Here is a 26,210-nt window from a genome sequence, read left to right as displayed (position 1 = left end):
TGTGGTGTAAGATTGTGCAAGCTGGACACCAACTTCCCATTTAATTTGATATTTATTGTGTTTGTGTGCCAGGCCTGTCATCCGTGTGATCACTGTATAAACATTTATTGAGCACCTACTATGCTTCTGAGACTCAGACAGGCCCCAACGATACATGGTGAGCAAAACCGTAAGTGCCTTCTGCAGCTCTTCGGTCTGGAAGCCTCCCAAGTAGTTTCTGATCCCCTCCGGAGTGTACAGTTGATAGGAGAGGACGCGTAAGTAACAAATAGCTATGAGCTTAGGTGGAATGGGATAAGTGCTATAAATACACCAAAACCGGATATGACTATGATCATAAGAGAAATTTCTCTCAGTTTTATCTTGGTGGTGATGCTTGAGCTGGACTCTGAAGGCTGCATATAATTTTGGTAATTTAGGAAGAGGATGGGGAGAGGATTTGGTGGAGGGACCAGTGTGGGCAGAGGCTGAGGTTGCCAAGCACGGGAAATACTCAGGGAAAGCTCAGGATTTCCAGGGGTCTGATACACGGACGAGGTGCAGGCAGGGTGAAGAAGCAACAAGTAATTCCTAGATTCAGAGGAATCCAACTTCCTTGGAGGAATGAATGGACGTCCGTGGTGTGTAAATACGTGTGATCCCACCTCACGCAAACAGTATTTTCGTGGGACGGGATGAACCAGGTGCAGTGGAAATGTCCTTCTCCCCATCAAAGGACGTGAGGTAAACAAACAGGAAACGCGGCTGGCTGAAGGAACATCCAGCTCATTGCATTTCCGGGTGCCTCCTTCTAGTACTGGATCCCGACGACTCCCACGCTCCCCGTAGTCTGTCAGAGGCGGTAGTCATAGGAGCAACCCTCGGGGGACGTAACACAGAAGAGCCTCCTCATCCAAAAGCCCACGCCTTTTAAAGAACTCATCACTTCCATGTCTTTCCCCCACATGTCGGGGGCAGATAGACACGGTGCTGGGCCAGGCTGAGCAGTACATTTTTCATTATATTCTCTCTCTTCTTTGCAACAAACCAACTGACAAAATTCTCCACAGATTCGAGGGACTACGGCCGCTACTCATCCTGTCCAGTAAGTCTCCACTTTGGCCACTCACAGCCTATCAAATACTGCCCGACATCTTGCCGAATATTGATAATGGCCGCCAAAGGCCGCAAGAACCCGCAAGGAGAACTATCTACAGCTCCGAGGGATCAGCCATGCTCAACCCCAGAAGACAGTTGACCAGATAAAGATGCTACTTCCTTTTGTGATACATGGGCTGAGGGCAAGGACAGAGGGACTCACCACATTGCCTTGTCCTGTCTTTTTTCCTGGGAGCTCTCTCATCTTCCCACTTGATTGTGAGACTCTGTGCAGAGGAGATCATGTTATATACCCTTTGCAGGGCCTGGTAGATAGCTGAAGCCCAACAAATGCTTATAAGCGTTGCACTTACTGTTCTCATTCTATTCTTCAATAAAATTCCCCCAAATGTTTTGAATTTTGAATGACGTACCTCGGTCATCTGAGATTCAGCTGTAGTAATTGTCTTTCTATGGAGAAAATATGGAGTTTTCTGGCGAAAATAAAAGTCTCAAAAAAAAAGTGTCTGTTCTAAGATATTTTACTTCAGGTAGGGAGTGACCCGACCATAGGCTGCTTATGTTATTTTAAAGACACAAAGAAACAAAAGGAAAGCCTGGCACAAATGAGTGTGCAACAGTGATAGTTTCTAGGAAAAAAATATATGTACTCAAACTAGAGAAAGATGGGATGATTTATTCAACTTTTCTCAACACTCATTCCCACATACATTGAAAAGTATGCTCAGTTTGAATATAATATTTGTAGAAGTTTACTCAGGGCCTTTTCTTCAGGTCGGGCTGACACTGGTTCCAACCCCAGGCTAATGAGTCACAGGCACAGGATTTCAGTGCTTTCTACATAAACCCTGCCTGGATTTCATGATCTTCTACTCTTTGATGTGCTGCTATTAACAAAATCAGGCCAAAACAAACAAACAAACAAACAAACAAAAAGTGTTTTGGAGCATCGTTTGGGGAGATTTCAGGGCAGCTGCAGAGGTAGTCTTCTCTGCCTCTCTTACATCTGGTCCCATTTCTTATCTTGCTTAGTGCTCAGTGGGTTGTTACAGAGTGTGAGCTGACTCCCTACAACAAAATCCAACCAGGGAAACTGGCAGGTGGAGTAATGCTTCTAAACCTTCTAAAGCTGGAACCAGTGAATTTTTCCCCTGCCCTAAGATTTTCTCTTTACTTCCCCTAGAACTGCTCTCAGGAAGATCAAGATAATCATATAGTTAAGAGTCCAGGGGATTCAATAGTCCTAGATTTTCATGTATTTTTTTTTATCAAAACTTGAGTGTATGGTCCCCCCAGCCCCTCCCATATATCAAAAATCTCTGAATTCTCCAAAGTAGAAGTCATGCAACTTTGACCCTCACAGGAGAGTTTCCAAACCATTCTCTTACAGATAGTGTCAAACCTGAGGAAGATTGGAACCTCTCCCCATAACAAACCAGCTGGCAGGCTTTGAGTCATTGATACAGTAAAATTTTACATTCTAAGAACAGAAGTGGAAACTTGGTTCTACTAAGGCATTATCACCCTCCCCCTAGCACACGAGGCTGGTTTGTTGTTAGAGACAGAATTGCTCTACCTTGGCACCTCGGTTAATGCTACTACTCCCCTCCCTGTTCCTTGGTCACCCAAGGAAGTTCTTCCCGAACTGGAAGCTGGAACCCTCAGCAGATCCTCAAGGGGTTCCAAACAACGAGAACTCTAAGGAGGCCTCTTATCCTTGTGCAGCAGGACAGAAGTGGCCATCCACTGCATCTGGAACACCAAAGGGAGTCACAGGGACGAATCTACAGCAGCAATAGCAGCAACGAAGACAGGCCAGTTTTACGTACGAGAAACGGAAATGCCCCCCGAAGGTCCAGAAAGTAGCAGCTACCCAGCTGGACTGCATCTGCTTTGAGTTTCACACAGCAGACTGCATCTGCTTCAGAAAATATATTCTCGGAAGGGTTTAGATCAAATGAATCCGAATGGATGCAGAGGAGAGCTGGCACCCAAGATCTCCTATGGTATTAACCCACGTGCTTTCTACCATGCACATCTGCTCTTCCACCGCGTTCTATTTTCTCACTGTCACATACACTTGGGGAATGGCCTGACGGAGCCATGGGGCAATATTCTGGGCCAAGGCAGGATGCTTTTCTTAATGGAAAGCAGTTATATTGCTAAGGAAAAAAAGTTCATGCAGGTGATCTCAAATCTGCAGATCCCCTCCCCCCCCCATTCCTACATGATGAGGTCACTACCAACCATAAGAGAGGGCACATCACCAACCCAGTGTTTGAATATTTTATTGAGCTTCAGAAAGATTTTAGCATTCCTGTGAGAGGAGCATTCCTGGAGACTCAGCCCTGCTTTTCTTGATACTAGAAAAAGGACCCATCTTCTCAACTTACTGGATTTCATTATGTTGCAGAACTTTCTACTGACCTACTGTTCTAGTAAACCCACTGCTGGTCAGTATATCAACAATCAGGCAAACATAGTGCCTGATTGAATATATCAAAGGCTCAGAGTGATAGTCCTTTACCAACGTGCCTCTCTACCTGGTTATGTTGTATTCTTGCCTCTTGATAACAACATACCCATGATGTGTGTGCCGATGACGGGCCAGAAATCGATGGAGGACAGTATTAAGAGCCAATGAAAAGACAAGTTGACGAACACACTATGTCTTCCAAATTTTTAAATTTTGGTGAAGATATTAAATATGATTTTATGATTTACAGTAAAATGTTTTTCTGGCTCCCTTCATCTAATCATTTTGGCAAATTCAAATACTTTTCACTTCATATTTGAATGTATAAATCTAATCTCTTCATTTTCCTCTGTCTAAATATACTCTTTAGTTCACCTGCTAAAATAGGTCCTACTTTTAAAATAAGGAATCATATTAGTAATATGTGTACAATCGTCTTTAAAATTAAAAACAAATTGATGCTGATTTGTCATCCTCACTAAAACTACTTTTCATCTTACAAGTCGTAATCCAATCTAAGACCCAGAAACAACTGGGATTGTTTGAAGTTTACATAATCAACAGTTTTGATTAACCCGGGACGCATGTATTTTATAGGTTTCAGTGAGCAATAAATTAGCATGTTGTAAATATCAGCACATTATACTGATTTTGAGTATTCCTTGTCAAATGTACAGTTATGTTTTAAAATTACTGTATTTGGTGACTTGTCTGGAAGATGGGAAGTATCATAAGAGAGAACCTTTGAGGCAGTGTATTATAAGTCAGGTAAATCGTTTTAAAAATCGTCCACGCATGTCTACTTGGCTTTCAAAATCTGTAGGAACTCTACCAATACTTTTCAGTGCTTGTTCTTTCCACCATCGTGTTTTCCATTCCTCATCATTATGTCTTATTGATCCGCTAGATATAGACAGCTTCCTCAGTAGAAAAGATCTCAATAAAAATCAAATACCAAGAGGTGAGTCTATTGGAGTCATCATGAATTCACTCCTTCATTCTTCGTTGTTGTCGATTCTCTTTTTTAAAAAGGCATAACTTTAACTTTTTTGTTGTTGTTGTTAACATGCACCAGATTCCAATTTCAGGTAATAGAACCCATTTCTCCAAAAGTCAATACTCAGAAATTAATGTATTTTTGGTTTTAGTCATCTGTGGAATGAATTAGATTTTTTTAACCCCTTCAAGTAATTAGTGATTTTTTTTTTCAGTCAATCTAAAAAAAAAAAAAAAAAAAGCCTTTTTTCATTATTACCTGCCTCTTCTCAGTCTGCAGCATAGCAGTACAATGGACCGTGAAGTGCTTTGGCACATCACATTTCTTTTCCAGTTGGTCAGGAATCCCTTTTCTCTTTCTCTCATTTCCTGTACAACAGGAAAGGTTAAAATACTGGCCCAGGACAACGTTGTCACACCAGGAGTGGCAGCGGTGATTACTATGATCCTTTTAGCTCTGTGCCTCAGAAGCATCTCCTGAAGCCCTGGGTTTGATGTGGAAACCTGACATAAGAGACTTGGGAAGTCCTATATGTGGCTCTTCTTCTACCTCTCCCATGAAAGATTAAACAAAACTGATGGGACGGGTTGAGATGCTTCACTGACCACCAGACTACACCCATGAGTTTGTTTTTCCTTTCAGTGATCTGGTGAGGCCAATGGGGGGTCTCTATCTGGATTAATGACGATCATCCTATCATAGCAGCTGGAAGCGGTGGTACCGTGGTTTGGTGTGAGTTTTTAACAAAGAAAATTAGGCTCTGAAAGACATTTCTCATCAGAAACTGTCGATATATTAAAATGCATTTAAAAGTTACTTCTGGGAAACATATTAAATAGGCCAATCATTTAATCATTTGCTAAATGTCAAACCCTATAAAATCATGGTATAATGTCACCCTGACGTAAAGCAACATCAAAATTAGTGCATCATCTATAAAGTGAAGTATCATTTGCCTTCAAGTGACAAATTCTATTGCCAAAAAATACCACTGTACTTCTAATAAGTGACACTCATTTTAATAGACCCTACAAAAATACAGTATTTTCAATGTCCCCATAAAACAGTTAACTTACAAATATTACTCTCAGAGCTTTGGTGACATCAATACATGATACTATTGTGAAAATCCTAATAGAATACTTGAAACACTAGCATGTAAACTAAATTCATTTTATATATATACATATATATGTATACATATATATGTATATATATGTATATAATGAGCTATGTGGAAATATGAGAGAGCATGCATACACCCAACTCTGGGAAATTATTCTGAAATTCCAAATTAATATTTTAATCATAGTAATGACTAATATATAAAAGAAATATTTTAAAGAATTATAAAATGGATTTTGATCATTTATAGAGGAAAACAATTCTAATGTAAAAATAACGAATTCTGTATCGACTATGCTTGTCTTTCCAGTGAGACAGAACCCAGGATTGTATACTTTGAAACTTTTTTGGAAAAAAAGTATTTTCCCTATTTTTGCCCACAAAAACAGGCACTGACATTAATAAATACAGTGGGACCACAGCTCTGAGAAATTATATTTGAAGTTTCATATTTAAATACCAAAGTTTTTTAATCATCCACCATAACTTTCTAACAGCGGTCTTTCTTAATGATAAATTTTATCAATCTCCAAAACTCATTTTAAATTATTTAAAAGTAGCAAATTAGATAAAGCAACACACAAATAAATTCCACATTTACAAGTAAGGAAAGCACAGGGGCTACAGTTTATAATCAACATAAACTTGAAAGAAATAAAGCAATATCTTTCCTGCCACCCATCATTCACTGCATAAATTTGTGGTGAAAAGGATTTATCTATAATGACCTTTAGTCTGTTTCTTAATTCTGTGTGTGTTATAATTAGCTAAAGGCATTGAACAAATTAATTTGTCCTATTTTTATTCCGGTCCCAGAGATAAATGGCTAATTTATGAAATATTTCACTCTGTGTTAATGAGAATTTAGCAAATGAATATGGAACCAAGTATAAACACTTTATACCATATGTACAGTTACTTTCATAAGGCATTATCATGTAATTTTTATTGAAAAAGATTCAATATAGTAAAGTCTTATTTTAAGATATAGTTTCTTTCTCAATCCGAGATGTTTAGTTTATGAAAATATTGTTTTCTCTATATTCTTTTTGTATATATGCCAACATATACCTGTGCTAGAAATATTTAATGGGAATTACAATTCTTTATATTCGTATTTTCTATATAAAGGCATATACAACTTTGAGGCAGTGTTTCTGATGGAGAGCAGAATTCGTAAAGAGCTTGTATGTGCTTCCGTGCTCCGAAATTATATGAAATCCACTTCGAGAAGAAACTTATTTGATTAAAAAAAAACAAAACAAAAACAAAAACAAAACTGCACCAATGCACAGCCAGAGGCTGACAATTAAAACTAATACATAACCACATGAACATCATATTTATATAGTTAACATTTTTAAGGATGATCAGTGCTAACATATAGTATTATACATTTGGCACTAATGTTTGCCATTGGTCCAGCAATTGGCAAAATTTGTTTCTATGTATAAATTTATTTTTGAACATTAGGTCTGGCTAGACGTATCTTCACTATTTATAAAAAATATTTAGACAGTAAGCTCACGTTGAATAACTAGGTCTACTGTATTCTGGAAACTCTTCAGTAGTAATACAGCTTTTTCATGTTCCATATGTACAAAACTATGTCCATTTGCCTGTGAACACACAAATAAAACAGGGCAATCAATGCAAGATACTTGTCACCTCACCATTGTTTCTAATCATAAGATTCAAGGGAATATTGAGGAACCAAAAACTATCAGTTTTTAAAATTCACAGTAGAATTGGAACTATGGAAACAATCAATTTCACCCAGCTTTGATTCCATTTATTGATTCGACAAATATTTATCAAGCATCTAGTATGTCCTGTCTAAGGCTGCCCTCGCCACTGTTCTAACCATGGAGACACACTGGTGGATAACAGACGGGTACATTTGAAATACCGTCCTTGTTCTGTGGTTGGTCTTTTGATCTGTTTTGTTTTTGCAGGTACTTAGTTGAGATGTTTTGGAAGTGTCCACAGGACCACTGCCTTCTTGCTCTGGAATTACTGATAGGCGAATCCCTTCAGCAAGGTCAGATATTGCACTCATGACACACATAATTACACACTTACAGTCTTATTAAATCTTATTTTTACTCACTGAAAAGTTCTCAGTTAATACATTTTTATATTAAGGAGATTATTTTATTTCCCCTATTGCTAAATGCAAGTATATTCATTATGTATTCAGGTGGTTCTCAATGGCATCCAATACACCTAAGAGATCCATCCCTCAGAGGTAAAGCACACAGTGCGACATTAGTAACAGTGAAAATGCCTGCCATCTTCTAGTCAAGAATGATCAATCTATGCCTTTGATATCCATTTTAGACATAATTAGCCTAAGGTTACAATGTTGGGGTTCCGGCTGGTTATTATTTGATATTTACATGCTTCTCTATTGTGAGTGCTCATTTTTTTCTACATTAAATTACAGATTCTCTTGATTGGAATGATTTTTATTATGAATATACAGAGAAGTGGATCCCATAAACCTTCCCTGTCATGAAGGCCAAAAGAAAACCATGATCTTATTGAAACTTGGTAGGAATAATTCTTGGAAACTTAATGACTAACAATTATGTAACTGTTTTCCTGGCATCTGGGAATCAGTTGATTTGGAAGAGTCAGCTAAATTGACTACTTGGCAAAGTACAGACAATAGAGCTGGTTAATCGGTTGACATTTTCAGTTTTCAATTGATGGATACTAATTTCGGGAACTCATTGCCTTTTTTAATTCTTTCTTAAAATATGATTAATATTTCAAATGCTGAAGATATTTCACTGCCTTTGGCTTTTTAGAATTTAAAACAGATCTCCATCAGTACTGTATAGACTTTATAATTTAAGTGAAAGTCATCTCGATACATTATATTTTATCACTAGTTTGTTAAAATTGGTTGGCTAATGGTATGATGAAAAAAGAAGGTCCTAAAATATTGCATTTCTTAAACCACAGTACATCTAACAAGGAAAATCCTAGGATACAGAAAGGTAAATCCATGAAAAGCCATATAGCTAGAAGCATACATTTGTTTGAATTGAAGAATCTCCTTCTCTATCTCCCTCTCTTCTCTCTATCTATATATACATATATGTATGTATATATACATACATATATATCTCCTTTAATATCTATAATAACATTTAATTATTGGAAATGCCTATTTCCAAAGTTGGCATTGGCTGTTTCAGTAGTTGGGTAGAACTTCAGCCCCAATTTTTTGCATAAGTTACAATTAAAACCAGACAACTGTGTCCGTGTGATGTTATTTCTGGTGGGGCGATGATGTGGGATAGAGAACACAGCATATGGTATATTCTTCTTTTTATTCTCAATCTGTATCTGACATCAGGAAAATAGCAAAATAGCAGGTGAAATGTATGCTTATTCCACCATATTTTTGAGGAATATACTAACTACCTTAATGCCTTCAGTTTGACCAAAAAATATACCTGAATTATGAATTAAATTTAACTTTATTTACTCACTTGTTTTAAGTAAGCTGGATACCCAGTGTCGGGCTGGAACTCACAGCCCTGAGATCACGGGTTGCATATGCTCTACTGACTGAGCCAGCCAGGGGCCCCTGAATCCAACTTTAATAATAGAGTTCTTGAATGTCCTCAGTAATCACTCTGTGAGCACCCAGATTGCTCAAAAGACTCAGAAGACTCAAAACCTAGAACTGCATTGCACTCACAACCCACCAGGAATTTTCAGGTTTGAATTTCAGTAGCTTAGTGTTTCAGGGAAAAGGAAATGTTCTAGGATTTGGAGGCCACAAATGGTATATTGTCCTTCATTAGACTTCACCATTCCTGGTTTTAGGAACTGTCAGTCTCAAAAATAATATCAATTTTAAGGGCGTAAGTGGCACAGAACCCAGATAGCAAATTAGTCATAGTTGTTAATTTTGAATACTTCTATCAAAAGGTCTTCAAAAAGGTGTGCTCCACTTCCACTATTATTTATTTATTTTTCAATCAAAAATGTCTGCTATGTGTTAGTTGTGCCCAAGGCACTGTGCTTGGCACTGGGGATAAGAAGTAATAAGAGGAGGCTCCCATCAAAGAGGTGACCATCCAGAAGGGGAAATTAGCCATGGACGTAATTAAAAATAACATAGAAAATGCCTTACCTGTAGTAGGCACTCAGCAATTGCTGAATTGAATTAACATCAGAAGAGATAAATTAAGTACTAGGGTAGCTCAGTGGAAGGAAAAGGGAAGAGGGAAGCTGTTTCTCTGAAGTGAACAACAGGAGTTTGCCCCATGCTCGCACCTCGCAAGAGTGTGATTGGCGGGGGCCCACCATCCTTGTCTCACTCAATCCTGGAGTCCCTTCCAGCCCTACACATGTGAACAGCTGGCTCTTTCAAGTAAGTTCTTCAACAATCCATGCAGGGAAAAGAGTTTTAAGATGATCTAGGTATGCAATCATTTTTAGAAGAATTTAAGAGTAAAAATACCAGTGAATTTAGACCCTAGGCCTTAGCATAGGAAACGACCATAAAAATTAGCTAATGTGGCAGGGCTTGCTAGGAGGTGGGGAGAGTTCGTGGATTCGTTTCTTCAAAATGAAGAGAGAGAGCCCAGAAAGTTCCTTCCTCTGACAGAACTTTTCTGGAGACAGAGAAAGAGGTAATAGGAGAGTAGGAGAATAGGAGCGAGTGCAAGTGGGATCTAGGCTAATCCTGTTATTTTGTAAGTCAAAGCGATACACTTCAGAGAGGCCAGGCCGCCTGGGGCTACACAACCAGGGCTGGAAAATCTGATACCAGAAGATTCCTTCTTACTATTTTTCTCAATACTTCACTGAAATAATAGCACCACAATTGCTTCCATTGATTTGACCTGACATTTCATTGATTATGACAAAATAATGAACATTTTCCCCTTAAAACTGTTGCTGTATCACCTCCTGACATAATTTGTTTTTTTATGGTGGCTGCAAAACCTTAATTCTCATTCAGATTCCTATCAGGATTAACTTAAGTCATTCCAAAAATACTGGTAGAAATAACATTTAGTCCTAAATTAGAATCTCTAGAAACGCTGAATCTCTCATTCTTATTATAGTGTTAACTCTGGCTTAATTGGGTTCTTGTAGCCATATGTGAGCTTTCTCTCTCAAAAGTGGAAAGCTTAAGTCAGGCTATCTGCTAGGACAGTGCCAGGAAACTTGAGAGGAAATGGATTAAAAAAGAAAACTTTTAGGGTAGAATCTATAAATGTGGCATTTAATTGAACAAGGGTATAAGAAACAAACAAGAATCAGACTGTGATGCCATTAGGAGAAAATAGAAATGAAGGAACAGCTCAGTTGGGAAGGCATCGAGTCTGAGGCCATGGCAATGGATGCAAAGGGAACTGTTGATCATATATTTAGAAACAAGACACGAGTTCAGGAAGGAGGTCAGGGTGGCAGCGTAAGCGACAGAGGTTAGGTTTTACTGCAGTTTGGTATTCACCACACAGAATCCGGAGGGATTTGTCAGAAAATACATGTAAAAGGGAGCATTGTAGAAGGAAAGGAAATCTAACCAGGGGATTGGGACGGGGTGGCAACTTGGGACATGCAGAGCAAAGCTGATAGGTGGTGTTTGCGGTTGGTTGCCCTGCGCAGCTAGGAAACTGACGTAAGGGAGGGGAAGGGGACGGGGAAGCAGAGCTTAACTCTTCCTGCCAGAAGATGGTAGAAAGCTGGCTCCAGTTTAATGGCTGAACCGAAGAGCAGGGATTCTTGTGGGACAAATGCTAGAGAGGAAAGAACAGGACAGCTGGGGTCCAGGTAGATGCAGGCGGAAGGCTAACTGGGAAGAGTGGTCCTGAGGGGGATCAAGGTACTGTGCTCACAAAAGTAGCAGGAAATCCAAGGGAATCAAGTCTTTTCCAGTGGCCCCAGTGAATCCCAGCTTTCCGCAGCACAGAGGGGAAAAAAGCAAGGAAAGGGCACAGCTGGATGAAGTCAGGCCTTGTATCTGGAGCTGTTTCCAATAAAACAGGCTTCAAGATGTTCTGAACCACAGTCCGGGTTCTGATCCAGGGCTAGAAAGAGCCCTCAAAGAAAGGAGCTTTTAACATCACTTTAAACCATCAGCTTCTAGTTTCCATGCTTTGTAAGTGACAAATGAGAGTTATATAGTTGGAAGCTCAGGTACAGAGCTGACTTCCCAGAAGGAAATAAGCAGATTGATGACTTAGATCACTGAGGCAAATAAACAGTAGGACTCTACCTGTAATTTTAGACTCCAGAAATATTTTGGATCTAAAACCAGAGCTTTGCGGGAACTTCAAGAGGCCTATTTAAGATGCCACCACGAGAGGCTGCCTGGGAGTGGCTTCGAAATTCCAGAAAGGGGGCCCCTGGGTGGCTCAGCGGTTGAGTGTCCACCTTCGGCTCAGAGCGTGATCCAGGGTCCTGGGATCGAGTCCCACATCCGGCTCCTGCAGGGAGCCTGTTTTTCCCTCTGCCTGTGTTTCTGCCTCTCTCTCCCCCTCTCTCTGTGTGTGTCTCTCATGAATAAATAAATACAATCTCAAAAAAAAAACAAAAAAAACAAAAACCTCACCCCAAAACAAAAAAAAAAAATACCAGGAGAACTCTGAAAGATCAGAAAGCTCATTATTTTAGAGAGTCTATTTAAGATTAAATGGGTTAATATATGTCAAGTGCTTAGGCCTGGCACACTGTAAACTAATCAAATGTTTCCTACTACTATTAATATTACTTTCACTATTGCCTTCTTGAATTTTCATTAAATTACAAGAATAGAAGGACAAAATGTCAGAGGAAGGAACTTTCTTTTTCTTGTTTAGTAAAAAGTAAATGCATTTTAAAATGAAAATGTGAGGACCGGTGACAGTATATGAAATATCCAGGATCCCAGAGCTAGTGACTGGGTAGGAATTTATATTACAGAAGTCAGCTTAGTAACTTGGCACATGATTCATTTCATTGGATGTTGTGAAGTTGTTAATGAATGTTTTAGGTTCATTAAGATAATTCAATTTTTTTAAAAAAATTTTATTTATTTTACACAGAGTGAGAGAGCACAAGCAGGGGGGGCAGCAGAGGGAGAGGCAGAGGGAGAAGCAGGCTCCCCACTGAGTAGGGAGCCCGATGCAGAGCTCGACCCCAGGACACTGGGATCATGACCTGGGCTGAAGGCAGACGTGTACCCAAAACTAAGCCACCCAGATGCCAAAAGCAATTCAGTTTTTAATATGAATTGAGCCATTTCTTGATATGGAACATTATGTTAGGCCCAATGCCTGGCAAAACCAGGATGGAAGGGGTTGGAAGGAGGTGTTTGAATGAAAGAAGAATCTCAGTTCAAGAGAAGCTTTTCCTTCCACTCAGTACTGAAGAGCAAAGGGAATTTATATTGTATTTGTTAAAATGAATCTGGCTCTCTGGCTAACATCGTGGGCAGTTCAGACAGGAAATCAGAAAATTATGTGACTACATTGGTGTCGGGCTTTTCCAATTAAAATGAACCTGAGAAGAATCCTAATATTTCAGCTAGTAATGTTTTGTGGTTGTCTTATGTGTGTGAACAGAAAAAGGGCTGAGAAAGTAAAGTCCCCTACTCGGTGATATTGATTGCAGGTGATTAATCCAATGGTGCTTTGAAAAGTAAATGTATATAATCTACATTTGTGCATTTGATATTTTGAATATATGTGTAATATAAGTGCAAAAGATGATTTGAAGAATCAATGCTAAGTTAATGAAATTTTAAAATACATTGTCACAGTTGGTCACATACATGTTTTATATAAACACAGTCTTGTGGATTATAATAAAATGTGTGTACTTTAGAGGAAACAGTAATTTCATGAAAAATGAGAAATAAATGAAATAGCATATTAAGTTAAAATGAAGTTAATAAGAAAAAAATTGAGGAAAGAAAAGATATTCTGAATATCTTATGCTTCAAGAATATATAATTAATGGGTTTCTGGCTTTAGCTCATTTGAAAATATAAAGGAACCTTTTTACTGTATAATCTTGATATTGTTTCTAGGAGATATCCTGCCTTTTTAAAATTGCACTTGACATCAGTGCCATAAGATGCTTTTTAATTGTCCCTTTGCATGATTTAGACTCGGAAAGATGGAGGGTTAATGAATATCATATTTACAATTACAGCAAAAAGTAGAGCTTTGCAATTATGGCTCACCAATTTACTGTAAAGTCTACTTGGTTTCTCGATTTCATCCTCTTGTTCCTTCCAAGATTTATCTTTGATTTCCTTCTCGTAAATGTTTTGTTAAATGCATAAATTTTGGATGTTTATACTACAGAAATTCTACAGAGGATGCTGTAATTCTCCCAGGAATTTTGTTGTATCCTTATTATTCAAAGCTCTAAATTTAAAAACTAATTGCTAAGAAGCCCTGGCCACAAGGCTGGTGGTATTATGCAATAAGAAGGACAGCATTTCAGAATTAAAAAAAAAAAATGATATTAGGGACTTAGGTGTCTGATTATTGGTTGATTGAAACCCTCAGGGACAAACATTTAAAGGGGGAGTCCACATGTATTTTGTACACTGGATATACGTTAGTACAGTAATATCTCTTCAGATATAGGCCTATAGCTCTTGGAATGAGAGAAAACTAAAAAATACAGCAACCGTGTTAGAGCTACAAGGGCAAGCCTTCATGGTGTTTAATCTCAACAGCAAGACATTACGAGGAACAGCAGGAATCTTAAATAATCATAATTATGTTTCACATTGCTACCTGGAATTTGTTCTCACTTCAGAATTTTAATCTGATAGAGCACTGCACTCTATCACTAAATATTGGCATATATTTGGAGCTGAATATGCTGCATAATTGATACCACATTGACCTTCTGCCAAGTCATTTGAAAAATTTTCCTTTCTATCAAAAATCTGAGCCACATATCTCAAAATTCTTGGAGAGTTCCCATTTGCATCTCATTTTTTAAATGTGAGAGAATTTGAAGTCTTAATGGCTTTTACTGCAGTATTAAAAAAATCTTCATAGACTCAAACATAGATAAGGATTTCTCTTCTATCTTAAGTGCACACACATATTGCAGCTTGAATGTTTCATGAAGTCTGGCTCAAAAAAGACACGGCTGGCTATCAGAGATGCGTCTAAAGACTTTGTCAATTATTTGTTTAGGAATTTGGGCATGGAACTAATAATACGTAGTGATCCTGAAGACACGTTTACTTATTCAATCGCTTTGATTTTAGAAGGCCTGTTTTCTTCTTTTCAAACATGCTGAAGGAACCTCTCTAACAAATGAATTCCCCACGTTCCTTTGCAGAGCAGTTCCCTAACAAGCTGGAGCCCCGGGATGGAGTCCCACATCGGGCTCCCTGCCTGGAGCCTGCTTCTCCCTCTGCCTGTGTCTCTGCCTCTCTCTCTGTCTCTGTGTCCCTCATGAATAAATAAATAAAATCTTAAAAAAAAAGACAACTACAAAATGGGGATGCCTGGGTGGCTCAGCGGTTGGGGGTCTGCCTTTGGCTCAGGGCGAGATCCTGGGATCTATCTGAGATAGAGTCCCTCATTGGGCTCCCTGCATGGAGCCTGCTTCTCCCTCTGCCTGTGTCTCTACCTCGCTCTTTGTGTCTCTCATGAATAAATAAAATCTTAAAAAAAAAAAACTTGCAAAATGAGCAGAACTGCAAAATTCAAACTCTCATTTTCAGGGGGCTTGTGTAGCCATGTTGGTCTCTGTTGGGTAGAGCATTTGCTCTTAAGACAGGCGAGAAGTTGATTTCATTAAGTGCTTAAAGTCACCTTCTTTCCTCTCTTCCTCTTTCATTTTTTGCTCAGGTGATTTTGAGCACATCTACTTCCTAGCCTAGGCTGTGTAAAGCCAGGGACTTAGTTACACTCCTTATTACATATTACACCGCTTGGCCCAATACTCTGTACACTGTGGCATTTGATATATATTTTCCAAATATATAAATAGAAAATGTGATGAATATGATGCTTTCAGTAAAGTCTGTTCCAGTAGAATCAGTTTTGCATAAACGGAAGAAGCTCAAATAAGTCATTTAGCCTCTGTCAACAGTAGATACCTTGCAGGGTTGTTGTGTGATATAAATGACACCATATAGGAGTTAATTGTTATTTTTATTTCAGCCAATTTATGGAAGTTAGAGCCAGTCTAAGAAACTTAACTTGTTTTTATTGGTTTTCCAGTTTTTACTTATTATGTAGAATATTATCTTTTGCTTTGCAATGTGTGTTTACTCAATCTTTTATTAGTTGACTGTACTGAACTTCATAAATTGAATAAGATATGCGGTGAAACTCTGGCATATGAAGCCATACACATTTGTGAAAATTATTGTTGTCTTCTAATTAAATTGTATTTAAAAATCTCATTCTTTAAATGTCTTATTAAAAACAATAATTTCCCTGAACATTAAGAATTATATGATTACTGACCCCTCTGCCCCACTTTTCCTCCAACCTCTCTGATGTTTTTCATTTTCAGCCACCTCCTAAGATCAGCTAAAGTAAAGCATCAACTCATTTGACCAACCTCTCTGATGTTTTTCATTTTCAACCACCTCCTAAGATCAGCTAACGTAAAGCATCAACTCATTTGACCTTGCTGGGAAATGCTTTAGTGAAGTTTCAACAGCTTAAGTTTATTTTTTGAAGGGTCCCAACACTTCATTTTAACCATAATGAAAATTTCTCACTCTACTTTTTTTGGTAGCTTTTTTTGGGAGAAATTTTTAAAAATTCAGAGACATGAATATACTCTAACCCATTCTGAATGACTCATGATGATAATTATGAACATGAACACCGTGGGATAAAGCTGTGGGCCCAGTTAGATGCTTCTATAAGAGACATTTCCCACAGTGTGTTCTGTGGAGGTAGTTAATGGATGTTGTTGGTAAAGAGAGCTGTATGGTCAAATATGTTTGGGACATATACATTTGTAAGATTTCTTAGGTTCTGAAATGCTTGATACATTGTGAAATCCTAAAACAAGGGATAGAGTCTGAGGTGGCTCTGAAACTTCTTTGACTAAGGAATTCTTTAAAAAAAGACATCATAAGGGATGCTCTTGGGAAACACTGTGGAGTCTATACTGAATGACTCTGCTGTGCTCTTTGAGTTTTGTTCTGTTAAAAGAAGTTTTTCTCTTCCCAGACCATGAAGCTGCCAACTGTAACTTCTTGCTTCCGGCTGTGTGCCTGGATCCAGAGGCTTTCCCCTTGGTGGTCTGGAAAGCTAGGTACAAGATTCCAAGTATGAAATAAAGCCTTTCTTATGAGCAAAAGTCATGAAATTTAGTGCATGGACTTTGTGACATTCATTATGACTTCTCAGAGGCACTTTGCTTTGAGGTTATTGAAGAAATAAGCTTTAGATAAGTAAGATAAACTGTTAGCAGTGAACGATGCCTCCCGGTCATTCAAAGACATGTACAGCTTCCATTCAGGCAAGGAGGGTTTGATCTCCCGGTCAGATACAGACACAGCACTGGGTATCTGTATACGGTAGGTTCAGGCATCCATGGCTATTTCATTTATGCTTTTGGGAAGTCTAAACATTTTTCTCAAATTCTTGGCCTTAAAATTGTAGTATGGTAGAAGAGACTATGAAATAATCTTCAATTAGGTATCATATTAGTATAGTTTATATGACAAAAATCTGTTTTGATAACTGGTAAAACTTGGATGTGGTTAATAAATATCTATAAATTATTTATTTTCTCTTCTTCTGTCAAAGTGAGGCTCCTATCTGGGGAAGGGGGTAGGAAGGTAAATGAAAAGGATAAGGTTTGACTACAGTGATATAATAGAGTATTATACTTATATATATATAGTATGTAATATATTAGGTAATATACTTAAAAATGAGCCTCAGGCTATGACTGTGAACCACGTTAACTATCAAGTATGATATATTCTTTTTTTTCAGTCTATTCATCTTTTCAACAGAGTAAAATTAATGGATTTTCTGTATTTTAATATATTTTGAATTTAAAATGTGTAATAAATTAGATAGATTTTTATTTTTAACTGGAAAGAACATTACAAAAAAGAAACTATGATGTAAAGCCAATGAAATTAATATTCAGAAATGGTCAAATATTGGCAAATTCAGATGGCTCAATCTAATAACCTTTTTTTAAAAAAATAATGCATGTGCTTTCACTTGTTCTCTCTCACTCCTGTATATTTGACTTTATGGAGGAGGAGGAGGGTGAGGTTGGGAAGTATCGGTTCTCCCAGCATGGAGCTAGCTCCTCATCCACAGGGTCCTACAGCTATATAACTCACTAAACACAGTAGGTCACTTGGGTATGTTCATTGATTATAGTGTATTTATTCTGGGAAAATGAATAGTAAAATGACAGAAACATTAACATTAATTAAGATAATCTCTTAATGCACACTTCTTTATGTAATTCCAATAACAAGTGCATGATCCCATAACAGAATAAGAAGAGAGTAATGGATGAAAAGAGTTATAGACAAAGAAAGAGACAGCTCTTCTATAATAAATTTAGGGTTTGGAGGAGATTTGGGAAAGATATGTCTTTTTTGCTATTCAATGTCTCTTCTGCTATTTGCTTTTGGGTTACATCAAACCCAATAATTGCCATCGCTTAGGCTCATTCATTGTTTTTGTTGTTGTTGTTCATTTGTTTATTTCTTTGTTCCTTTACTTTTATTTTCTAGGCTGTTACATTGTCATAAAGACTTGTCAATAAATTTGCTCCAGGAAGGACATATTTTAAGGATTTTCTAAATGAGAGATAACTAATTTTTTTCCATTATTCTTTAAACAAAGAGCCAGTAGTGTTATAAGGAGACAGAAATATAATCTGCCCTTTTAGCATCTAATGCTGGCAATGATTTCAGTTTAGAATTAGCCATTCTTATCTCTTTCAGAAAGTATATTGCCACTTGTGCTTTTTAACTAGTATAAGTAGAACTGCGAATATAGTAATTCATTTGCTTAGGTTGTCTGTGCATTTTTATTTTGCTGAAAATGGACTTTGATTTTATTGTACTAGATGCAAATGAGTCTAGAGCAAAAATAAAATGTTATGTTTTTCACGGTCATTTGTGAAGAGAAGAGCCAACCCAGGTGCAGCTCTTCTTCAGATTTGTGGCTTTTAGCTGATTCGGTTTATCATTCCTTCCTACTTCTTGCATTCAGGATTGCTGTGTCTGTATACCTCTTAGGGACTAGAAATACTCAACCCTCATGTCCCCACATATAATCCTAGAACGGCCCAGCCAGAAAAGTGTTTTAATCCTGCGAATACGCACTAACTGAATTCTCATTTCCTTTCTGCAGGATATCTGTATTCATCTAAACTGATTGTCTGTCTATCTATCTATCTATCTATCTATCTATCTATCTATCTATCTATCTAACATCTGTCATCTCTCACCTGTCTACAGATATATAACATTTTAACATGTGTAACAAATATCTACATCTAGATATATTTTTTCTGAATCCAGAGAGAAAAATCTTTCTTTTGCTACCTGTGTCATGGATGAGGGCAACTCCCAACCTTGTCTCAAGCTATGGAAGGCTTCTCTAACTGGCATAGAATTCAGATAGATCAGAGATCTGAGATTAGCTGGCTACATTTTTTTTCTAAGACTCAGAAATTCAAAATCATTTCTTTGAAATTCAGTAGAGGAAAAAACTAGCCATTTCCTTTGCTAAACAGCAGCATTTACTGTTAGGGAATTACATTGTTAGTTTACTCTTGGCCTTTCATGGAAATTTATAAAATTATTGAATAGTTGAATTTTTAAGATGAGGGGATGTCAGATATAATATAAACCACAGTTCATTTTACACATAACAATTATGAGGACCATAGGCATGATATAAAATGCTTAAGATCAAAGGGCTACTTAGGAAATAAAATATATAGAACTTCCATAACAAATGGTAAAAATAAATTTAGATTATTTTGTGTCTTTTTTGTTTCAATATTTTAACTCTAAAGATTAACTGCTGGCTTGGTCTTCTGCCTGCATGGAGTGGACTCAAACCTGTTCGATGCTATTTCTACTGTGGACATTGTTATGGGTTCCAGCAACCCATGGTCTTCGGAGAATTATCATTTTTGAAAACTCGAGTTTTCAGGATCTTGCTAGTTTTAAGTATTTCTGAGAATAAAATATTAATGCTACATTTGTGATGTATATATAAATATATGTATATACCGTTATCTAGGGTTTCCACTTCTCTAGAACTTTTTGAAGGTGTTCGGTAAATAAAAGATAGAAGATCTCTTCAGAGCTGAGTGACCCATTTCTGTTATACAGAACTTTAAGTTAGAGAAAGTGTCCTTTCCATCAGATAGTACGTTTTAATAAGTTACCTTATATATAGTTAAACTTTTGTTCAAGTATCTGAGAAGGGGGGTGTAGGGAGATATAACCACACACTTTACAGTAGTCAAACAGTAATAAGCTTACTGTTAAGAAATTAAATATCCTATTTCACAGATGTCCTATTTCAGTACTTCACTGCTCTTACATATACTTGATAGCGATGCATAGATTCTTATACATTTCAATTCTTTTTATATCACCAAATAACACTAGTCACAGAAGCAAAAGGATGCAGAATATCTACCATGTGCCATTTGGCATTCCAGTATTTACTGGAATATGTAGAATTATATCAGATTGAATTTGTTTCTGACTTTCCTCTCAACCCTTTGCCCCCACATAAACGCAAATAAGAAATGTGAAAAGAACTTATTGCCAGTCATTTAATTCACGTCCCTTGACGTAATAACACGGTTACGTATTTGTTCTAATGTGGCATTTGAAAGCAGTGCTTTTTATCTCTCTTACCTGAAGGATCTTATCACCAGGCTGCAGCAGGTTGGATGCTGGTCCATCAGGCTGAACCCTAGTAACAAAGATACCCTATAAGTCAGAAGTAACAGAGGTTAGGATTGATTGTATTATCAAGAACTAGGCCTAGTCAAAAATTTATTCATTCACATAGAAAACAATGAAAACAGACTAAAAACATTTTATACATGTAAGGTTCAAAGATTATCAAAGTATTTTTAAAAAAAGGCACCATTTTTTAAGTCAAATGTAAGAAAAGCAACATCTTTACCTGCATAACAAAAGCTGATCTTGATTTAAGGGGCACCTATGATTTATAAATTAATCTCATGGCAGAGTCTTAATTTCTTTCTTAAATAATTTGAAATATGATACTAAACCATCTTTCATATAATTCAGAAATCACTCTTAAGTTTTTCTTTATTGAAAACTTCTTCTATTTGACAGATTGTAAATTCAGAATACACTTTAAAAACCTTATCAGAATTACAAATAAATACTGGTTTATCTTAATTAGTATTACTTTGTATGTTACTTGAAATTTTAATATAAAATGCATGTGAACAAATTAAACACAAGAAAATTCCAATATGCATTTTAAACACAAAATTTCTGCCAACGTAGTTACAAAATCCCCAAACTGATTTAGTTTATAAAAAAGTCAAATTAATTTTGTTAATCATGTATATAAAGCAAGCATTTATTGAATGCCTACCATATGCTAGGCCTTGATTGCTAGTGTTATAGAGTTATACAGAATGTCATTTTTGGCTTCAGTGAGCTTATAGTAGATAAAAGTCAAGAAATCAACCATTATTAAAACATTAAAAATATAAATAATTCATATAAAATATATGTTAAAAATAAAGAGGCTATTTCAGTAGCATTTCAATAACTCAATATTATTTTTTAGTCCCCAAGAAGTATTAATAGAAGGTAATATTGTGATGTCATTGCCTGTAATTTAGGAAGTCCTCTTATTTGTCGATTTAACATTTGTTATTTGTTGATTTGTGGATTTGACTCTCACTTAAATCCACTAACTTTATGTGTGTGTGAATGGTTTAACAAAAAGGCCCTAGTTGAAATACTTCTATGAGTGTTATCATTTAATATTTCAGATCTTTATGAAGGTTATTAATTTAAAACTGTTGAATGATTTTTATCTTTCTGATTTTAATCTGTTTTCCTTTCCATTTAAAGATGAAACTACAGACAGCTATCAGAATCCTTGGAAAGCTGTGTAACTTTTAACCAACAATTCAACTTCTAGAACTTTTCTTAAGGAAGTAACTTGACAAGTTGCAACATTCATTTCCTCACACGTTCATCATAGTATTATTTGTAATGATAAAAGTCATAAACCACATCTAAAAGTCTAATAACAGAACTGATGAACTACGTTCCAGTAAATTTATACAAAGGTATGATATGTGGTCTGTAAAAGTGAAGTCCTAGATGGCAGCTATGGAAGTACACTAGTCCTTAGGGAAATAAGCGGGGCATAAAACATTATACTGTGGGATGCTGTTATTATGCTATGACATTATTTTTGCTGAAATGTTTATATGTATATTTGTGTGGGAAAACATCTGGAGGGATATATTCCTAAACGTTAACAGTGGTTGTACTGGGTGATGAGACTTCATATATGTATATGTATTTTCCCCCTTTTATTTGTCTCTCTTTTCTAATTTTTCTGCAATGATCATGTACTGCTTATGTAATTAAGAAAATAGTAACAAAAACTTAAAAAATGTTCTAAGTGAACAGTGTCACTATTCACTAGACTGATGCTCAGCTCATTACTTTCGTCTGTTCGGTTGTGCAGGTGCTTAACTCCAGCGGGAGGGCAGAGCTGGTCACCTGGGGAGGACGGTCCCCCACCCCCGGGGTCATCCTCTGGAATCCCTACAGGACAGCCTGCCCCTTCCAGCTTCTAGCTGAGGTCCGCGCTGCTGGCACATAGGCTCCTTTTTCCTTTCCTTCTTTTTTTTTTTTTAAGCACCGTATTTAACAGAGAGCGGGCAAGAGAGTAAGAGCGAGCAGGAGCAGGCGAAGTGGAGGAGAGGGAGGAGCAGGCTCCCCGCCGAGCAGAGAGCCCAACGTGGGGCTCATCCCAGGACCTCCTGAGGTCATGACCTGAGCCGAGGCAGGCGCTTTCCCCGGCGGAGCCCCCAGGGGCCTCTAGTCCCCGTTTTCCACCTTTGGAGCCACCAAAGGGGCACCTCTTGGACCACTTTTCTGTCGTCACACCTCCCTCCAACCACAGCAAGCGGAGTCTCCGTTTCTAAGGCCCTAGGTGGTTAGACTGGGCCCCCCTGGACCCGGGAGAACAACCTCCTTACCTCAAAGTGCATAATTGACACCCCCCTGCCAAGTCCCTTTTGCTGTGTGATGGAGCACATTAACAGGTCCTAGACATTAGGAGGTGGCTATCTTTGGGGGACCCTTTTCTCCTGCCTTCCCCACAGTGTAAGAAGTAGGAGCACAGCCCTGGGGTTAGCCTGCGTCCTATTGAGAACCTGGGCACGCTAAGTAGCTTTGGTGTGGTTAACTTTCCCTCCCCTGCAGCATGGGCGCAGCGGGGCACACACCTCACGGTTATGAGATGGAGCGAATCTACAGACACCTAGACCCGTGCAGGCACGCACCGTAGCCTCCACGAGTGTTAGAGTGTGACAACTGAGTGACACCCCAAGGGCTTTATAACCAGTAAATCCCAGATGAGAGTTCCTGAGTCTCCAACAGCACCAGAGGTTCTCTGGAGTGCCCAGCAGAGCAGAGGGTCCGCGTGTCCTCTAGGGCAGAGGGCGGGAGGAGGGCTGGGAAGTCCTGTCTCACTTGTGGTTTTCTAGTGGCGGCTCTCAGGGACAATGGCTCCGATCGTTGTTCACTGTCAGCTGTGGACACGGGTCCCAACGAGAGGGCCTGCTGATGGTTCTTAGGAACGTTCAGGGCCTACTTGCTTTGGTGGCTCCAAGTCAGGAGCACTAGCTCTTTTTCATAACAGCTGCCCCTGGCTTATGGCATCTCTGAGCATGTTTTTCTAACGTCTGCCATCCCATGCTCAGCGCGACGGTTGTCCCCTCGCACCACCTCCAGAGAGCGTCCCACCACAGAGGGACCCACGCACGTCGGAGCCAAAGCCTATCTGGAGACAGCTGGACAGGAGCTGCTAACGGGCATGACCTGTTGTCATTTTTCTTCCCCATTTTTAAAAAACCAGCCCTTATGCAAGTCATTAATGTCTTTTTTTTTTTTTTTTCTAAAAGTATCCAGAATAGATTTTCTAAAAAAAGTTTAACTTTTCACAAGTGATTTTGAAAAGTGGCGAGTATGGGAGGTTTTTCATAGTGTTAAGATCTGACCTTGTCTTTACAGGTTACCTAGTCTATCCACCTCTGGACATAAACTTTAATGGACTCAGAAAGTCTACAAGGCCAACATTTAACATTCTCACGTTAGAGGAGAAAGGAACTTTATATAGCTTTTTAATGATGAAGGTGAATGGCTCTGACAGACTCAGCTATTGTGAATGTAGGCCCCAAAATAGAACTTGTCTTAAGGGAACTGCGACTTCAATTTCTGAAATATGCTTTTCTTTAAAATTCTGAAAAATCTTGGCTGGAGCTGATGCTAAGAAATTGGTTTCTAGGAAGGCCATATCTCAAACAAAAATTGCATACTCTTATCATTACGATTCAGAACACATTCATTAAATATCATAAAATATAGTACCTTATGCTTTCATATAATTACGAAAGTTCAAAAAGGGTTTCTGGAGGGAAAACTGACTCATAAAAAGCAAACCCAGTTATAAACTCAAGAGATTTTAAAGGTTATTGTTTTGTTTCTTTTTTTGCCAAAAGTATGCAAATAATTTTTTGTTTTCATGGGTTGGGCAAAATTAATCTGAAGCTGTGTTGTGGCTCGTAGAATTGACTTGACTCCCATGATTAGTGGAAGACTCGACACATCAAGGATAAAGGTATCATCAGTAGTTCCCTTCTCTGGGAATCAGAAGTGTGATCATGAAATTTTTTTTTTTTTGATCACAAAATATTTTCAGACTAATTACTGAGTGTCAAATCTTTGGCTTTGAACAATTTGCTACCTTAATAACCGAGGAGTCGATATGTGGCACAAGAAGAGGATTTACCACATGGCCGTTAGAAACTAGCGGAGAGTGGGGAGGGAGAGAGACGGAGAGAAGGGGCCTCGGCAGTGAGCATGAGCTTCTGTGTATTAACGAGTCTTAGCTGACAAAACAATGAAATGTTAAATTCACAGGACAGGAACAGAAAGAATCATTTAGAAGCTAGGAAATTTGAGCCTCAAAAGACAATTGACCAAAGTCCTCTAAAATTGCACAGAGGTCTTGTGCACTTCTGTGCGTAGATGTTTAAAGGAATGTTTAAAGGAATAAACATAAATGTTTAAAGGATGTTTAAAGGAATAAGCATATATAAACATATGTATAGTGTGTTTATTTATTCATTAAATTCTCACACATTTTAAAGTAAACATCAACAAAGAAATCACTTGGCCGCATTCCTAAAAAAACGTATTAAAAGTTCATTGGAGTGACAAGGAGACTGGTAAAACCTATAGGAAATGACTACACGATTGCAGATACCCCAGTGGCAATATAATGGAGATGGTCCTAGTGGACGAAGTCTACATCGTTTGCCCTTTAGGCTTGCATCCTTCTTTTAGGGCATTTTAAAGGTTTGTTTAGTAGCCAAATTTTTGAAAAATATAGATTATGTATACCAATATAGACAATAAATAAGTATACACACACTATATATGTTTAATAAGTAAATATATAAATATATTTATATAGTTTTCAAGATACTGCATTTCTGACTTGCCAAAAGCATCCCAAAAGTAAGCTACTTTCTTCCCTTTTATTTGAGATTCCTGTAGGAAATGACACATTGACTACTAGAATATTTTTTATAGTTTCATGCTGATCATGATGCACTACTCTTTTTTGGGGGAAATTTGAGTGTCAGGGTTAAAATTATGTCTGACTTTGGTTACTTTATAATTATAATTTTCCTGTTGTTAATTGCTCCCGGGTCCCAGTTACTAACTAATCGTGAAACATCTCCAGGATGTCTGTTCATTGTGACTGAAAGTGCCTTGGCTTCCTGTTCATTTATTAGTGAAATTCTTGAGACTAAAAAAAGAGATGTTTTTCATTTGATTTTCATATTTTCTTTTAAAGGTAAATGATCATACTCCTTCCGTATTGTCTTTTCAGATTTTTGGCTCTTTGGAAAAAATTTTAAAAAAATCTTTTCATTTCTTTTATTTCACGGATTCTTTAGAGCCTATCTTTACTGTGCCACCTTGACTGGGAGTGAATATTTGGATTGCTGAGCTTCATACAGTTTACTGATTGTGTCAGAGCCCCCCATGGGTTTTCTTTTCAGCTTCAGATATAGCCTAAAATAGTAAAAACTATTAGAAACAGGAGTGGGGGGACTGTAGGTGGCTGTGGATTCTTCTTTGTAGCAATTCCTAAACTGGTATTGGTAATCAGCTTTCTGATTATCATCACGGCAGGGTTCCCCAAAGCCTCCTCAATGGCATAATTTTTGACACTATTTCAAAATAATGAACTG

General features: G+C 37.8%; 1 protein-coding gene and 1 long non-coding RNA gene across 16 annotated transcripts in view; one reads left to right on the top strand and one right to left on the bottom strand.

Moving 5' to 3' along the window:
- Positions 1–26,210, top strand: part of LOC144318260 (uncharacterized) — a 79,127-nt gene that overhangs the window by 2,604 nt on the left and 50,313 nt on the right. For 5 of the 8 annotated variants that reach the window (XR_013384062.1, XR_013384069.1, XR_013384063.1 and 2 more), the window contains 5 exons: positions 73–157; positions 7,652–7,737; positions 8,143–8,249; positions 16,880–16,964; positions 21,778–21,998. This is a non-coding gene — a long non-coding RNA (uncharacterized LOC144318260). Of the gene's footprint in view, positions 1–72; positions 158–7,651; positions 7,738–8,142; positions 8,250–16,879; positions 16,979–21,777; positions 21,999–22,405; positions 22,523–26,210 lie in introns of all 8 variants that reach the window. The other 3 variants (XR_013384067.1, XR_013384068.1, XR_013384070.1) reach the window with 3 other exon arrangements.
- Positions 3,371–26,210, bottom strand: part of LRRC7 (leucine rich repeat containing 7) — a 495,471-nt gene continuing 472,631 nt past the window's right edge. For 7 of the 8 annotated variants that reach the window (XM_077904996.1, XM_077904999.1, XM_077904994.1 and 4 more), the window contains 2 exons: positions 20,572–20,646; positions 3,371–7,315 (listed from right to left, as the gene is read on the bottom strand). In XM_077904996.1, coding sequence (XP_077761122.1) covers positions 7,208–7,315; positions 20,572–20,646 — 183 coding nt within the window. In that variant the 3' untranslated portion in view covers positions 3,371–7,207. The remainder of the gene's footprint in view (positions 7,316–20,571; positions 20,647–26,210) is intronic. The other variant, XM_077904997.1, reaches the window with a different exon arrangement.

The sequence above is a fragment of the Canis aureus genome, chromosome 8, assembly GCF_053574225.1.
Source record: "Canis aureus isolate CA01 chromosome 8, VMU_Caureus_v.1.0, whole genome shotgun sequence".
Taxonomy (NCBI): domain Eukaryota; kingdom Metazoa; phylum Chordata; class Mammalia; order Carnivora; family Canidae; genus Canis; species Canis aureus.
The sequence above is the reverse complement of the archived record's forward strand: the minus strand, read 5'-3'. Positions and strand labels throughout refer to the sequence as shown.